Source organism: Echiichthys vipera (assembly GCF_963691815.1).
Source record: "Echiichthys vipera genome assembly, chromosome: 2".
Lineage (NCBI taxonomy): Eukaryota > Metazoa > Chordata > Actinopteri > Perciformes > Trachinidae > Echiichthys > Echiichthys vipera.
This window is the reverse complement of record NC_139827.1, coordinates 9,556,360-9,572,690: the sequence shown is the minus strand read 5'-3', so window position 1 is coordinate 9,572,690 and position 16,331 is coordinate 9,556,360. Positions and strand designations below refer to the sequence as shown.

General features: G+C 41.9%; 1 protein-coding gene across 2 annotated transcripts in view; it reads left to right on the top strand.

Moving 5' to 3' along the window:
* tll1 (tolloid-like 1) overlaps window positions 1-16,331 on the top strand; it is a 46,313-nt gene that overhangs the window by 24,725 nt on the left and 5,257 nt on the right. For both annotated transcript variants that reach the window (XM_083930959.1, XM_083930958.1), the window contains exons 9-18: window positions 560-675; window positions 1,580-1,682; window positions 2,487-2,603; window positions 2,809-2,954; window positions 3,515-3,710; window positions 3,813-3,938; window positions 5,121-5,281; window positions 5,383-5,563; window positions 12,235-12,360; window positions 16,050-16,177. In XM_083930959.1, the coding sequence (XP_083787085.1) occupies window positions 560-675; window positions 1,580-1,682; window positions 2,487-2,603; window positions 2,809-2,954; window positions 3,515-3,710; window positions 3,813-3,938; window positions 5,121-5,281; window positions 5,383-5,563; window positions 12,235-12,360; window positions 16,050-16,177 (1,400 nt within the window). The remainder of the gene's footprint in view (window positions 1-559; window positions 676-1,579; window positions 1,683-2,486; window positions 2,604-2,808; window positions 2,955-3,514; window positions 3,711-3,812; window positions 3,939-5,120; window positions 5,282-5,382; window positions 5,564-12,234; window positions 12,361-16,049; window positions 16,178-16,331) is intronic.

Below are 16,331 nucleotides of genomic sequence, written 5' to 3'. Positions count from 1 at the left end.
GAGTTAATCTCAGAATGAAGGAGGAAGAGAGCAATATTGTCTCATAATTTTCCATGAAATCCCATCCAGCTGTGATCATTTTCTTTGATGGTCCTCATTGTGATAAATGAAATGGCTGTCAGTCTTGTTAACTTCCTGTAAACAACTCTGTTTAATTCTGCTAAGTGGTGACGAGGCTTAATGACTTTGGTCCGACCTCACATTGTGCACTGATACACACAGGACCGCTGCAGCCTCCAACATGCAAAACTTAAACAAGCCAAAGACAACATGAAGTTTGTAAGGAAGGAAGATTTTAATTCCTCTACTGTTTTCTGAATCAGAAATACATCTGGACCGATCAGATACAATAGAATGAGGCTGTTGTTTGGACAAAACACTCTGTAGTATATTTATTTTTGGTAAACTGGCAGTGAAAGACTGAAGATAATAATAGATATGTGAGCCATGTGTCCTTCAGTGATGTACCAATCATAAGTATTGGTACACAGCTGAAAGGATTACGCATAACAGCAGGACTCACCACAAAAATGTAACTCCATCTGTGTGTGTGTTGCAGCATGCGGAGAGACGCTCCAAGAGTCAACGGGCAACTTCTCGTCTCCTGGTTACCCTAACGGATACCCTTCCTACACACACTGCGTCTGGAGAATATCTGTTACGCCCGGAGAAAAGGTATTCACACACACGCACGCGCACGCTCACACAAACACACGCACACACACACACACACACACACACACACACACACACACACACACACACACACACACACAGAAATGGCTAATTAAAATAAAATAAAATTGACAGAATCATAAGGTAAAAAGACAAAAAAATAATGCAGTATACCTACAATTGGGACATACTACCTCTTCATCACATTGCGCCTCGAACTTTGACCCTTTGGCTCATATATGCTGTGCAAAGCATTGTGGGTCGGACTAACCAGAAAAGCATGCTGGCTTCTGTACTGTATCCTGGTATTCTTGGCATTCTACCTTTGACGCACTATGTATTGGCGCTAACCTCTTGCATACTAAATAGTATGGTAGTACGGGTGTTGGAACGCACAGTCAGAATTTCTTTAACAAGGCCAAGACATCAGCATAAAAAGTTTCACATAAAAGAGCAAACAACAGATTCAACATAGCCAAAAAGTTCAAACAAACAATCGCATAAAAGAAACAAACAGCAAACACCATGAAACACTGAATTAGCAGTGTTCAGTAAAAGTGCATTCAGTGGTCAAATAGTCCTTAATAAGCTTTTGTTGTTGTCATCGTCCATGCTAATAAACACTCCAGTTAAAGGGGATTCTGTAACTCACACCAAGAGCGTGCAAAAACGTTCAATCACTTTGACCAAAGACAGTGTGTGGGTCTGAGAAATGACATACATGATTTGTCCGTGTGAGTGAAGGTTGCAGAACGAAGGTTAGAGAACATAAATAACGAGGCATTTTGTGTAACATGGGCTTTCTACTGTTGTTTAAGGAAAACAAACCAACTTTCTCATTCAAACAACTGATTGTGTAAACATCTGTATCATATATGTTAAATATTTACTTCTCCTCCTCCAGATCGTTCTCAACTTTACCACAATGGATCTGTATAAAAGCAGTTTGTGTTGGTACGACTACATTGAGGTTCGGGATGGATACTGGAGGAAAGCTCCACTGCTCGGTAAGATTAGAGCGGCAATGTGTATGCATGCTAGAGCTTTGATTCTCTGCCTGAACCCCATTGGGTCTAGCCTGGCTTATGCGACCAAATCTCAAGAAGACTTGGTCTGGGAACCACCCAGTCATTTTCTCGGATTTGAGGCGTGGCTTATAATTGCCCAGAGCCATTTATTGGGTGCTACAAATGTCCATCAAATGCATCTGTACGTAGCTCATAGCCATTCATGTCCATTATACCAGATGACCTATGTAGAGCGACAGAAATTCGACGAGGAAGAAGAAGCTTCGGTGTGTCGCCTCGCCGTCGTCATCGTCTTACTGTCCCTCCTTGTTCTGTGATTGGCGAATTTCTGATCCATGGAATTCAGGCTGCCAAGCAGGGCAAAATTAAATCATGCGCAAGACAGCATTGGTATACCCAGGCTATATCGGGCCCAATCAGGCCAACCCGTCGGGTATGGTCCAGGCCAGGCTGTAAATTCTCAAAATTTCCCCTGGGCTTGAATAGGGTCTGGTTTGCACACATTTCCTGGATATCTAATCAATTTACATGCATGGATTATAAAAGCAGCGGAAATCTGGGTTTTTAATCTGGCTCAGGCCTAAAACTGCTGTTGGGTTCGGGTTCGGTCATGGACAGAAACTATTCAGGTTCATGTTGGGTCGGGCCTTATGTTTTGGGCCCGTCCATAGCTCTAATGCATGTGTTTCACATCACATTTCATTGGTTATATTTCATGAGCAATCATGGGACAACACAAGTTATAATTCTTACAGTTTGTCTCTATGTGTGTGTTTGTCACAGGCAGGTTTTGTGGAGATAAAGTTCCTGACGTCTTGATCTCCACTGACAGCAGGATGTGGATTGAGTTCCGCAGCAGCAGCAACTGGGTGGGAAAAGGCTTCGCCGCTATTTATGAAGGTAACTGCTCGACCGTAAAAACACAAATATTCAAGTAAATACACAGATTGTAAAACCACTGTACATGAGTGACTGTGACTTTTGGAAGAAGAATTATGAATAATTCATACATAAACCTGTTTCAGGTGTTGTTGGTCGGTGCAGTTAATGCTAACCTGTCCTGTCTGTCTGTCTGTCTGTCTGTCTGAATGTCTGTCCTGTGCAGCGATCTGTGGAGGGGAAATCACCAAGGACTCAGGACAGATTCAGTCTCCCAACTATCCTGATGACTACAGACCCTCTAAAGAGTGTGTGTGGAGGATCACCGTGTCCGAGGGATACAACGTTGGACTCAGCTTCCAGGCCTTCGAGGTGTGTGTTAGTCTGTGTGTGTGTGTGTGTGTGTGTGTGTGTTTGCGTGCGTGTGTGTTTATCTCTCTCTGTCTCCCTCGCTCCCACACCTGTGTGTGTGTGTGTGTCTGTGTGTGCTCAGGAATGTCTGGGTCAGATTTCATGCTGCTCGGAAGTTAATAATGGTAGTGGTGTGTTAGTGTGTGTGTGTGTGTGTGTGTGTGTGTGTGTGTGTGTGTGTGTGAGTGTCTGTGTGCGCAAAGCAGTTGAGGATTAGTGTAGTGCTGTAAAAATGTCAGTGTGCTAAATGACTCAATCTGTCCCCTACCTCACTTCACTCTTGTAATGTCAAAGGTCACTGTTGCACAGGAGCGAAGATCAACCGCTTTTAAAATCGCTCAAGTCTCCGACACTTTTATTGGCTAAAACTACACAAACAAGATCCGGCCCGTAAAAAGATTACACACTTTCTGTAACAGGTTTTGCTGAGATATACGGTTGGCAGGACAGATGTTGACATTCACAGCGGTGTTGTGTATCTCACCATGTGTTTGCGTGATCCCACCTCATTGTTTTTGCAGATCGAGAGGCACGACAGCTGTGCTTATGACTACCTGGAGGTCCGAGACGGCCCTCTGGAGACGAGCCCTCTGATTGGTCGATTCTGTGGCTACGATAAACCTGAAGACGTGCGCTCCACCTCGCACACACTGTGGATGAAGTTTGTCTCAGACGGGACGGTTAACAAGGCCGGCTTTGCTGCTAACTTTTTCAAAGGTGTGTGTGTGTCAGTTGATGGTGTTTCCTCACATGGCTTTTTAACCAACGCGTTCTTTATGTGCGTGAAAATATCTGTGCGCTGACGTGTGTGTTTTTCAGAGGAGGATGAGTGTGCCAAGCCAGACAATGGTGGATGTGAACAGAGGTGTGTAAACACTCTTGGAAGCTTCAAGTGTGCCTGTGACCCGGGCTACGAACTAGCTCCCGACAAGAAAAGCTGTGAAGGTAACTGTGTGTGTGTGTGTGTGTGTGTGTGTGTGTGTGTGTGTATGTCTGTGTGCACCTGTGCGTGTGTGTGTTTGCTTACTTCATGTTTGTAAGTGCATTCCTTTGTATGTAGCTGTGTGTTTCAGTAGGATATGAGTCAAAAACATCTGAACGGCCTCCATCAACAGGAAAAAACATCTTTCTGACACAAAGCCACATGCCTCGCTGCCCCAGTGCCGCAAATGCTGTGAAGGTCGTTCAATCCCACGAAATAGATTAACTACCCATAATGACCCACATACTGAAACAACTGAGCAGACCACTTCTGAGGCAGACAGAGAAAAAGCTTTACTGGTAATAAATTCAAAATGTGGCTTTGCTGTATTTCTTTGAAGAGCAGTAGTGACTTGGGCATCCCCAGTCAATTATTATGTGGGAAACCATTCAGAGAGTGGATTTAAAAAACTATATAAAACATCTGTGGTCTGTATACACAATTACAGTTTGGGCTCAGTTCACTATGCTCACCCCAAAAAGGAGAAAAAGCCCAGCGGAACAAGAAATAACTGTGAGAAATTGAATTATGGTGTGAGGAAAATGCTGCGGCGAACTCTACATGTTTTATGGTGTCTTGTTAGTGACTTCCATTGGCTCACGTTACCTACTTTCCTTCGAAATGAACAAACATAATGACTTTCCATGTACGTTTCACTCTTCCTTTGAGCTGAATCCGGTGACTCTTATGAAAAGAATATTGCCAGTGGCGTCATCAGTAGAAGCAGAGTTTGCATCCTTAACTGCATTATATGGGAAATAAAATCCTTCCTGAGTAACATCAACTGAGTAGATCAAAGAATGTGGCAGTCTCATCACACAAAACCAGCCACTTAAATATGATATCTCTGTTCCCTACATGTTACATATTGTCAGGTTGCAGCCTGGAACGCAGTTATTAACAACTTTAAAAAGCAGCACGTTTACCAGAGTCACCACCGTCTGCTAATGCACAATGTGGTTTGGCAGCATCAGGGGAATCCCACCACGATATACTGTAAATTAAAACTCATTCAAGCTCAAAAACTCCTTCTTTTTCAAGGCAATTCTGTCCTTGTGGCTCCTAAAACGTGTGCACACATATATAATTTCCATAGACACGTGTTCGTGTGTGTGTCTGTGTCTGAATTGTTTGTGTCTTTCCAGCGGCGTGTGGCGGTCTTCTCTCTAAGTTGAACGGGACCATCAGCACTCCTGGTTGGCCTAAAGAGTATCCGCCAAACAAGAACTGTGTGTGGCAGGTGGTCGCTCCCACTCAGTACCGCATCTCCATGCAGTTTGAGGCCTTCGAGCTCGAGGGAAATGAGGTGAGTGTGTGTTTGTTTGTGAGTGTGGCTAAAAAAAGGGAGATGCTAACCATAGTAGCCACCTTGTGGATTAGTGTTACAAGAGGTTTATTTGTGTTCAGGTGTGTAAATACGACTACGTGGAGGTGCGCAGCGGCCTTTCATCTGACTCTAAGCTGCATGGTAAATACTGCGGCACTGAGGTCCCTGAGGTCATCACCTCTCAATACAACAACATGAGGATTGAGTTCAAGTCTGACAATACCGTCTCCAAGAAAGGCTTCAAGGCTCACTTCTTCTCAGGTAAGACACGTGTTACACCTGTGTGCGTGTGTGCATGAGTGTGTTTGTCAGAAGTGGGCAGAGAACTTTATTTAGTTTGGAACATGTAGATGGACGATGAAGAATTTAGTCATGCTGCAGGAGCGGTTTTAAAAGCCTCTCATGTGGATATTTTGATACTTTAATTTCAGCGTGAACTGGCTCATGGCTGAAGTTCATCGTAATGAAATAAAATGTGAGAGCTCTTCCAGTGTTTCCCTGGAGTCTAGCTAACCATTTTTACCTGCAGGCTATTTCCATGCGTATAACAACATTGATACTCGATGAATCTGGAATCTGTTTTTGAATGTAACAGGACTTAACAGTAACAGTTTCCAGGTGTCCATTGGCAAGTTGTTTAAGAAATTGGCAACCAATTCCTCTCTTTGTTTGACATCAGTGGCAGCAAACAGCTGAACCTTCACCCAAATATATAAACCCTTTTTTAAAAATGTGTTGCATCAGTGATATTTAGATATTGCTGTGACAGTCAGAAGCATAACTAGACAACTGCACATGACAACATTTCATGTGCGTTGGTCAATAAGTTGAGTGCGCACAGGTGTTTGTTTTAGAAACAAGGGCGAAGCAGATGGAGTTGTTGAATACGGGGAGAAAAGTTCAACTAACCCGACAAGCGAATGTCCAAATTGATTTAACTGACAAAGAACCAGATGAACCTTAACAAAAAACAGGACATTTTATTTATGTCACATTTTCTTTATTAAGCTGATGTATAACTGCATAGTATATTTAATCTAATTACTCAAAATATAAGGTGAATAGAAAAATGGCAACCATACGTTCAGTTTCGGCAGGTTTCCAGCCTCGCAACTACTTTAAAAAGTTAGAGTTGAGAACTGATGTAAATTGTCAGTGTTTTGTTGATTTGATTTATTTGATTCTACTTTGTTAATTAATTATACCCACAAAATCCATCCATAGTGAATACCAAATAGTTCAAATGGTTACGTTTAGACAACTAAAACACTAAGGAAAGGTTAGAGAAAGACCTTTGTCATGGTTGAACATCAAAAAACAGTTAAAGCGGGTGGAAGATGGAACGCAAACCGAAGTCTCCATTCCTGATTCGTCTGTCCTGCCTTCACTGTGTGTGTGTTTATATATGTGTGTATGCTTGCATGGTTTTAGTATTTGTGGAAATATCCATATGTTTTGTGTGCACACCCCTCTGTTTTTCTGCCTGTCTACATGTGCCATGTCTGTCTGTCATGCTGTGTCTCCCGAGCCTCCAGCGGCTCTCAGGCCTCCTGCACACCCACCCTGCGCTCTGCCCTCTCTCCCCTCAGACAGGCTGGCTCTGTGTCAAGAGCGTATGATTGTGTTTGAGTCATGCCAGGACATAAAGCGCGGCCGCTCTCCCACCCGTGGCCATTTCAACAACAAGCTGGCAACCCCATCAAAGGTCAGAGGTAACATGACCTCACAATCGGAATCTCTGATTGGCTCCGGTCTACCGCGTGACGAGGGAATGGATGGATCCTGTTTTAATGGCGTGGATCATTGCTTTATCCATTCTCCTCCAGAGGGAAACATGTGCGCTGTCCCAGTTCCATGCAACATATGAATAGTACTGATCATATGAATACGATTCAATATTAATATTTTACAACGTTCAGCAGAATAATGATAATATCGTTATTCTATGATTCGTTTTATAATATTATTATTATTTATCGTTATTATGCTGCAAACTAAAAACTAAAATATAAGTGAAGTTTTGATTTAAACATATGAAGAGTTACACAGTTCAGTGCTCTGAATATCAGTTTGATTATTTCACATGGTTTTGCATACATTTTCCATGGTGTTAGATAGATTTATGTATATAAAATATGTATAGTGATGAGCACCATGGATGCCAGTTTCAAATTTCTCCCAAATAGAAACATCATTATTTAATTTTCTGATATGTTCCAGAAACAGCCCACTATTTATTGTTATTTCTAATTAAATTAAATCAAATTTAGTTTTAATTTGTTGGAGCTGTGAGAAAGTCCGTCTTCTCAGTTGTGCATTGCGTCATCGGACAAAAGTGTCACTAGCACCACACTGAAGAATCAAGTTAACGTAGTACGTATGCATATTATTGCTTAATTTTGTTACTTTCCCTTCACATACTGGAAAGAATTAGTAGGTAGTATGGAATTGGGACACAGATATGCTTCCCTGTAAAAGCACAACAAATACCCTCGGCTCGCCCTTGCAGGGATGGATTTGTTGCATGTTAACACTAGATAATAACAATTTTAGGAAGTTGTCCTGAAGAAAAGATTCTCTTTTCTGACTCTAACATTTACAGTAACTGAAAGGGAAATGACTAAACTAATCCAGCAGGAAACTTCGGTGTAATGTGTCAGCTGCTTCCTCCTCCATCAGCGGAAGTGAAGCTGTCAGCTGGATGAACTCGTCAAAATGAAACTACCTGCTCAACACCTGGAAGTTAAGGTGCTCAGTGGAGCGTCTCACAGTGAAATTACTAACATGTGCGTGTGTTAGGAGTTGCTGTGCGAGTGGCTCTTCTATTGTCAGAAGCTTTTGGTTGGCAAAGATCCATCAGCTTTAGGGAGGTCCCTTCGGCCTCCCACACACTACTAATCCATGTGAGTGTGCACGTGTGTGTCTGTGTGTGTGTGTGTGTGTGTGTTTGTGTGTGTGCACGTGGACATTGTGTGCTTGACCTGAAGAAAGCTACAATGAACGCTGTGTAGCATCAACCGCAAAGCTTCTTAGCCTGTGATAGGGTGAGACTGAGCCCACAATAGCACCGTAATACCACATCAGAAAAACACACACACACACGCGCACACGCGCACACACACACACACACACACACACACACACACACACACACACACACACACACACACACACACACACACACACACACACACGTGCACACACACACACAGGCACACAGGCACACACACACAGGCACACACACACACACACACACACACACACACAGGCGCACACACACAGGGATAGGAGGATTTAGTGGTTTCATTAAAAGCAGATCTAGTTTGATTCACAAGCTCTTGAGTTGAGGTGAGACTCGGCGTCTGTGTCTAATCTCACATCTCTTTAGAGGAGTCTGTCTCTCACTTACCGTCACATACACACTCCACTCTCACACACTCTCCCTTCTACATGCTTTGTCTTTCTGTGCGGACAGCTGAAAATCCCCACCTCTGTCTGTTTCCGTCTCTGACACCATTGCTGATTGAGCAGAGCGAGTCTTTCCCCATTCCTTCCCTGTGATCCTCCAGTGTTGAGCTTCACTAAAAAGGGCTTTGTCACACTGAGGAGAAGCCGTCTGGTTTTAAGAAGCCACAAATTAAAGGATGAGGGAGAGAAAATGAGCGAGGACACACATCAGTTGTGCCCTTTCAATTTTTGTTTTCAGGCTACATATATTCAAATCTTTTAACCTCTTAACAAGCAGCTCCCTGCCAGTCATTATAAACTCATGCAGCCAACACATTCTTCAAGTTGACAGACAACTTTCATTTCAAGTTCTTGTGGAGAACTTAATCTCCAGACATACCAAATATGTCTGGCTGCATTCAGAGTGAATCTATCTAAAACATTTTGACAAGACATCTGGAAATAGTGTAGACAATTACAAATGAAAGCTAGGTTTGAATATTTCACTCACTGTAAACATCATATAGCTTCTCTGAAGAGGTATGACAAGCCGATCCAGAATGCGTACGATACTATCAGACAGTGTGGAGTCAAAGTTCAAAAACCTTAAAGGTCCCTTATTGCAAAAAGTGAGATTTTGCTGTCATAAAGCAGGTTGAGGTGCTATATAAATACTGGGAAAGTATTAAAATGTCCAATCCACAGAAAAATGCACACAGCCGGTATTCAGGAACTGTGCCTTTAGGACTTCTGTGCGGTTGAGATGTCTCAACTACACTACATATAGGTTGAAACTCCCGCTACGGTGCCATTACAGTCATTCCTCCGCTGCAGACAATATGAGAAAATTAATGTTTTTTTAACATTAAAGCATGTAAATGTGTTCTAGCAGAAACCCAAAATACAAATATAAACCTGAAAATTAGCATATGTGACCTTTAAAGCTTTAACGCCAAAACAAAGTGGGAAAAAATGTTTGTGAAAGGAATAGTTAAACATTTTGGGTAGTATTGTAAGCATATTCGCTTTTCTTGCAGAGTTAGATGATACCACTCTCACGTCTCTAGGGTAAATTTGAAGCTCCAGCCATCAGCCGGTTAGCTTAGCTTAGCTTAGCACAAATCCTTGAAACGTTTAAAGCATGGGTGTCAAATTGATCCAGTAAAGGGCCGTGTGGCTGCAGGTTTTCATTCCAACCAATCAAAAACACACCTGGTCCAACAAATGAAGACAGTTCAGGTGATTGAGTCAGTCGAGTCAGGTGTGTTCTTGCTTGGTTGGAATGAAAACCTGCAGCCACACGGCCCTTTACTGGATCAGTTTGACACCCATGGTTTAAATGTTTAATCCGGTCAAAAACCAAAGTCGCTGAATGTCGAGTACAGCCCCTTTAAGTTACCTACCATGCACCGTGGTGACGAACAATCACAGAGAAGTAGGTCTCCTGTGTCTTTCCCAATTTATGACCCGAGGCTCACAAGATCTAGACGTGATGACAGAAGCTCTCGTCACATTTTTACAGTTTCTCTCCAGTCGGCTGAGTGAACACATCAGGCTGATTTAGCAGCAGCGGTCTGGCTCCGGGAGAGCACAGCTGATCTGAAAACAGCTGTTACGATCAGAGACGTTTCAGAGCCAAGGTCGGGTTTGACCACAGAGCAACCATAACCCTGAACCCCAAGGGCAACACAAAGACAGTTCTACAGAACGCACGCACGTCACTAACTTAACCCTTTGTAGTTGTCCTTTGATGCTTTAACTTTAACTTTTGCTCATGATTTCTTTTATTACACTTTACCTTACTTCTAACATTAATTCTGTAAATCTGTATATGTTTCAAATATTTCGAAAAAAGCAATATTTAAAGCTGCGATGGCTCTACTTACTGTAACTCACCCTTCACTAACCCCATGTCTGTCTTAGTTACTGCTGCTACTCCTGTCACGCTTTCTATTCCAGCCCGGCACATGTGCATTCACAATGATAATAGTAGATTTACCCCTCAATGTCTTAATCATTCTTGAAACAATGATTTCCTGATTTCACACATCCACAACTAAATACTTACAAGAACCATGTAAAGGATGTTAAATATGCATTTGATAACTAAAAGCATGTTGTATATACGTATATTCAATTCAATTCAATTCAAATTCAATTCAAAAAACTTTATTTGTCCCCGGGGGGCAATTCAGGGCACACAGAGCAGCAAATAACGACAGTGCAACTATACAAAAACATTTTAACCTAACAACAAGAATAAAGTGTAAGAGAAGAATAAGTGTCAGGATGTTAGTGTGTTAGTACAGGTTAGAATCCAGTCACAGAGTTAGATACGGAGAACATCGTCGGCGTGAGATGTAGAAAGACATGCATGTATCAGATGTAAGCAGACATGTGAACGGGTGTATATGATGTAAACAATGTAAACATGCAGTAGACTGTTAAAACTGACTAACTAACTGACTAACTGTTAAGACTGGTATAAACAGGTATATGTTAATGTACCGAGGCTAAAGGCAACAAAGAGTCAGCGTCCTCACTAACTAATGTACATAGATTACATTAAAATAGAGGTGCAGCATTGTTTTTCTGTTGTAAGCAAGATTTACTTTAAACTTATTAAGTTATTTTTTCCCTTTTTCAAGAGAAAAGGCTTTAGGGATGTGGATTAACCTGTGAGTTTGGCAAAAGTAACACAGTCTTATGTAATGTAGCGTAAACTTTCCCAAATCCAATAAAGTGCCGGGCAGAGCAGCTAACACTCATGATACACGGTAGTAGCATCCAGGTCCAGCTTCCACACAGTGGGTTATATTAAGCAGTGGATGTGTCAGGGATATATTCATGAAACCCCACAAAAATCCTGTCTTTACCTCATAAAATGATGTAACACTCGGTTACTACTGTGTTGTCAGTGTGCAGCTTACGTTAGAGCCGACAAACACGCTGTTTCGTCCATTCATTACACTTTTGCTCTCCTGTGTTTGGTTCAAGAAATATTAAAAGAAGAGCTTGTCAGGCCTGCTGTGCCAAGTAAAGCTGTTTTGTGGGGGTTCTATTACTGTCTATTAATCATCTCTGTAACTCTCAGCTCTGTTATAAAAACTTACAGCTAAATAATGATCTTGCAGTCTTACAGTTGGTATGAGTGATCATGTTTGCCTAGCATGATTACTGGATATTAATGCTTATGTTTGTCTTTATTTGTCACCTTCTCTTATTTATACTGTACTTTTTTTTACCTTCCTAGTTTGATTTGATTTCCATCTGGTCTTATCCTTGTATCACTGCCTTTTCCCTGCCGTCTGCTCCTCACTCCTTTTCTTATCATCACTTTCTCTTTTTCAGAGACTCTCCTCCCCTCCCTTAAGGTCTCATCTTTCAACTCCCCTCCCCTGCTTGACCTCTGGCTTCCCTCCATCACGTTTTTATTTTTTTGCTCTGTCCACATGAGTGATGTGTTGCATGTGTATCTCTCACAGACAAAGATGAGTGCAGCAAGGACAACGGCGGCTGCCAGCACGAGTGCATCAACACAGTGGGCTCTTACGTTTGTCAGTGTCGCCATGGCTTTGTACTGCATGAGAACAAACATGACTGTAAGGAAGGTGGGTTTCACGCACATTCACATCAGCACACACACTGGCACAAAAGCGTCGGAGGGCACATGCACGTGCTGCCACATTCACACAAGCATGTGTTCATTCACAAGAACAGCCATCGTCCATCATACAGCCCTTATTTTGTTCATCCACATCAGAGTCCTCATGACAACAGACTGGTCTTTTCCATTTGAGGACGCTATTTTCTTTACACACATAAACAGTTGGATTTCCAGACTTGGAGCCTGCAAGCAGAGCTGTAGACTCAAGGCTAAAAATGTGGGCATGTGTCACATTAAGTTACAAAGGTCACTTGTCCTGTTGCTGGTCACTGTTGTTCTGCTCACTGGGACCTAACTTGGACCAGCCCTTTAGACCTTGAGACTTTCTCTGAAGGAGACTTGACTGGGCTTGTCTCAAATAACTCGCTTGACTTAGACGTTCACTAAAAGAATTTGAGATTTTATTTGAAAGACTTGCTTGATTTGCCCCAAAGGACTTGAAAGTTACTCTGACCCAAACTTGTCTTAAATGACTTGAATCGATCTGGACTGGTCCCAGAAAACTTAAAGACAACCCTGGTTTTTTGTCACTACAACTCTGCTCACTGACACTTCACTCGGACTTGCACTAAAGGACTCAAGACTTGAGACGGACTCTTAAAGACATGAGACTTGACTTAGAATTACACTAAAGGACTCAAGACTTGAGCGCACCTAGTTGAAGGTAATAATTAATCATGATCATGTAAATGCTGTAAAATTTGAATACAGCATTTGTTTGTGACAAGGTACTGGTCCACGGTCCAGGAGTCCGGACTGTCTTAAAAGCGTACTCTGAAAGACTTGAAACTGGACTTGAACTTGAACTACAGAAACAGCTTTTCCTGCAAGTCACTCAGGCTGTGATGTGTGTTTGTGTTTGTGTGTGAGAAACAGACGCGGAGAGGGGAAAGGCTTTCAGTTTGACAGAAAACATTATTTATTAAAAGCTATTAGCACATTCCCCTGTGCACACACAAACACACACACACACACACACACACACACACACACACACACACACACACACACACACACACACACACACACACACACACAGAACTGTTGAATTGACATACTATACTCAGTTCTTTGAAGTTGAACTTTTGAACATGTGCACACACACCACATCAACACACACATACTCACCTCACTAAAGGCTCCCTGTGCTGCTCATAAAAACACTCGTGTTTCAAACATCTGGGCGCTTGAAAGCTTCACATGTAGTGCTGCCTTCCTGTGTGTGTGTGTGTGTGTGTGTGTGTGTGTGTGTTCTGTGTGTGTGTGTGTGTGTGTGTGTTTATGTGTGCATTAGACCAGCTTGACCCAGTAACCTTGCAGAGTCATGTAAATCCATATTCCCACTACACAGCGTGTCTGTGTGTGTGTGGTTACGCACATACATACAGTAAGTGCGTGTGAAAGTTTCAAGATGTGGAGATGGATTTTTGGAGGGCCCAAAGTGCTGTTAACATGTCGGATTAATAGATAGTAGACACCTGCTGGAAGTGTGTGATACTGTGAGACACCAGCAGTGGAAAAGAAAAGAAAGACAAAAAAACCAAGAACCTGTAATTTTTTTAACGGTCTAAAGGATCCCGTTTAATCTTTTTCATCAAAGGAAGACATCTGTTGAACTTGAAACTTTTGGGTTATTTAATTACTGTTAATATTATGATGCTGTGGCATTTTGAACTATTATATTTCCTGTTACCAACAATAACATGATCATGTGAAAAGATAGTTTGCGGTTATGGCGCAATTCATTGTCAGAGCTTAAATCTGTATCGTGTCAGTAGCTTTTTTTAAAGGTGCGAGTGTCTTCCGTAACACTAGTGTGTGTGGAATATGACGTCTGTATTTAATAATGCCTGTTAGAAGACTCTCATCTATACATTGTTCTTGTGAATCAGTCCTTCTCATCCTGTACATGGGTTCAGTTTGTCTGACTCTAAATAAAAACTGTCACTCTGGAACACATCCTGTTGTCTTGTGCATGCCTCCTGCCTCTCATCTCCTTCATTAAGCCATTCATTTAACTCACAACGCACACACACAAATGCCATGTGTGACTGTGAGGGCTGCTGTGGATGTTTTTTTAACTGATACAAACTCAGGAGCAAAGCCTTATGAAACTTTTAACCAGAAAGAGGTGCTACACGGTTGTTAGCGTTAAAATCAGACAGTCAGTTATCATCAGCCTGGGAGAAACTAACACGGAGCTGTTGACTGTTGATTAAAGATATACTTTTAGCTTACTCTGGTGCATTTACACAAGTATTTATTAATGTGCAGTCATAATTAAATACAAACATAAAATTGGCTACTGAGTAACTGTTTCTGTAAGATTTTAGAGGAGCGATGTGGCCAAAGCTGAAGGTGTCAGGGATATTTTTTCGTCCATGAATAAATCAAATTGGCCCCGAAATGCTTTCAAACACTGGTCACTGGTCGTGTAGGATTTGAGATTTACTCTGAAAGACTGGAGACTTGCACCTGCCTGAAAAATGCTGTACAAACAGACCATTTACCTGTTTCTGTAGCATTGTAGAGGAAAGATGTCCTGGTACTAAACTTTTAAACTACAATACAAGATATTCAATAACTCTTTTGATACCAACTACTTTTTGTTTTTTTTAATTAACATCCTGCACACAGTTTTGGTACAGAAAAAGTCACTGAACACCAACACAGTTGATTTTCTTCACGGGTGTTTCATTTGTGCATCCATCCAAAATCTGACCGTAGATCTGCTTTTTTGAGTAGCTTCGTTACTGTTTAATAGGGTTGAATGTTGAATAGTATTGTTTTGAAACCCGTTGTTTTGAAAAGTATCGTAGTATCGATTTATTGGACAACCTTACTATGAAGTAGCAATCTGGAAAAAAGCCACAGCTTACGCATCATTTTCATACTCATCTATTCATTCAGTGACCCCTCGTGCAACGCATCGAAGCATCTGAATTCATGTTTCTCCACCTCTCTTCCTTTTATATGTCACTGATTTCTGAACTCATCCTGAATCTTAAATGTGCTGGATGCATTAACAATCTTGTAACCGTGGCCTGGGAATAAAAACATGTGTGGAACAGTTTAAAGCTCTATAATTACATGTTAAGGATCCAATCTTACACATCTTGTGTTTTTAGGATTCCTAAACATCACCAAGTGCTTTGATTTTAGATAGCAGTGTTTGCAATGAGTGCTGTGTTTTGTAGGAAAAACAGTCTGCATGTAACTACAAACACAAACATATCCTTTCTCTGCATTGGATCCATATTATGGATTTTTTTGCTTCTATAAATATAGCTCGCATTCAAGGTTCAAATGACATCCATTAATTTCCTCCTTAAATATTGTAGTTAATGGATGACTTGTACTTACAGAGATATCTTGTAAGTGCTGTAGTCCGTCCATACAAAGTACAGAAGGCTGACTGTATCGGTGTGTTTGTTTAAAGCATGCGTGCATGCATCCATGTGAAATTCACACTGAACTTGTCATCAGGATGTGTTTCTTTGAAATCTTTTCACTCTTTTGGTTCTCCCGTTACTCTCCTTCCTGTTCCCTTTCCATTTCCTCTGACCTTTTCCTGTGCAGTCATGATTTTAACTTCCTCTGTGTGTGTGCTTGCGTGTTTCTGTGTGTGTTCAGCTGAGTGCGAGCATAAGATCCACAGCCCCAGTGGGACCCTGAGCAGCCCTAACTGGCCAGACAAGTATCCCAGCCGTAAGGAGTGCACCTGGGACATCACGGCCACGCCGGGACACCGAGTCAAGATCGTAAGTGTGTTGAAATCAAGTAGATTTTGGGGCTTGTGAAGCTTCTTTAGACCCTTTACTTTAGCATTATTGGCCCTCTTCCCTCCCTCATAACAATGCATTATTCTGTCCGTGGGGTCATATCTCATGTTAGACCCTCAGGCTGCCTTCCCCG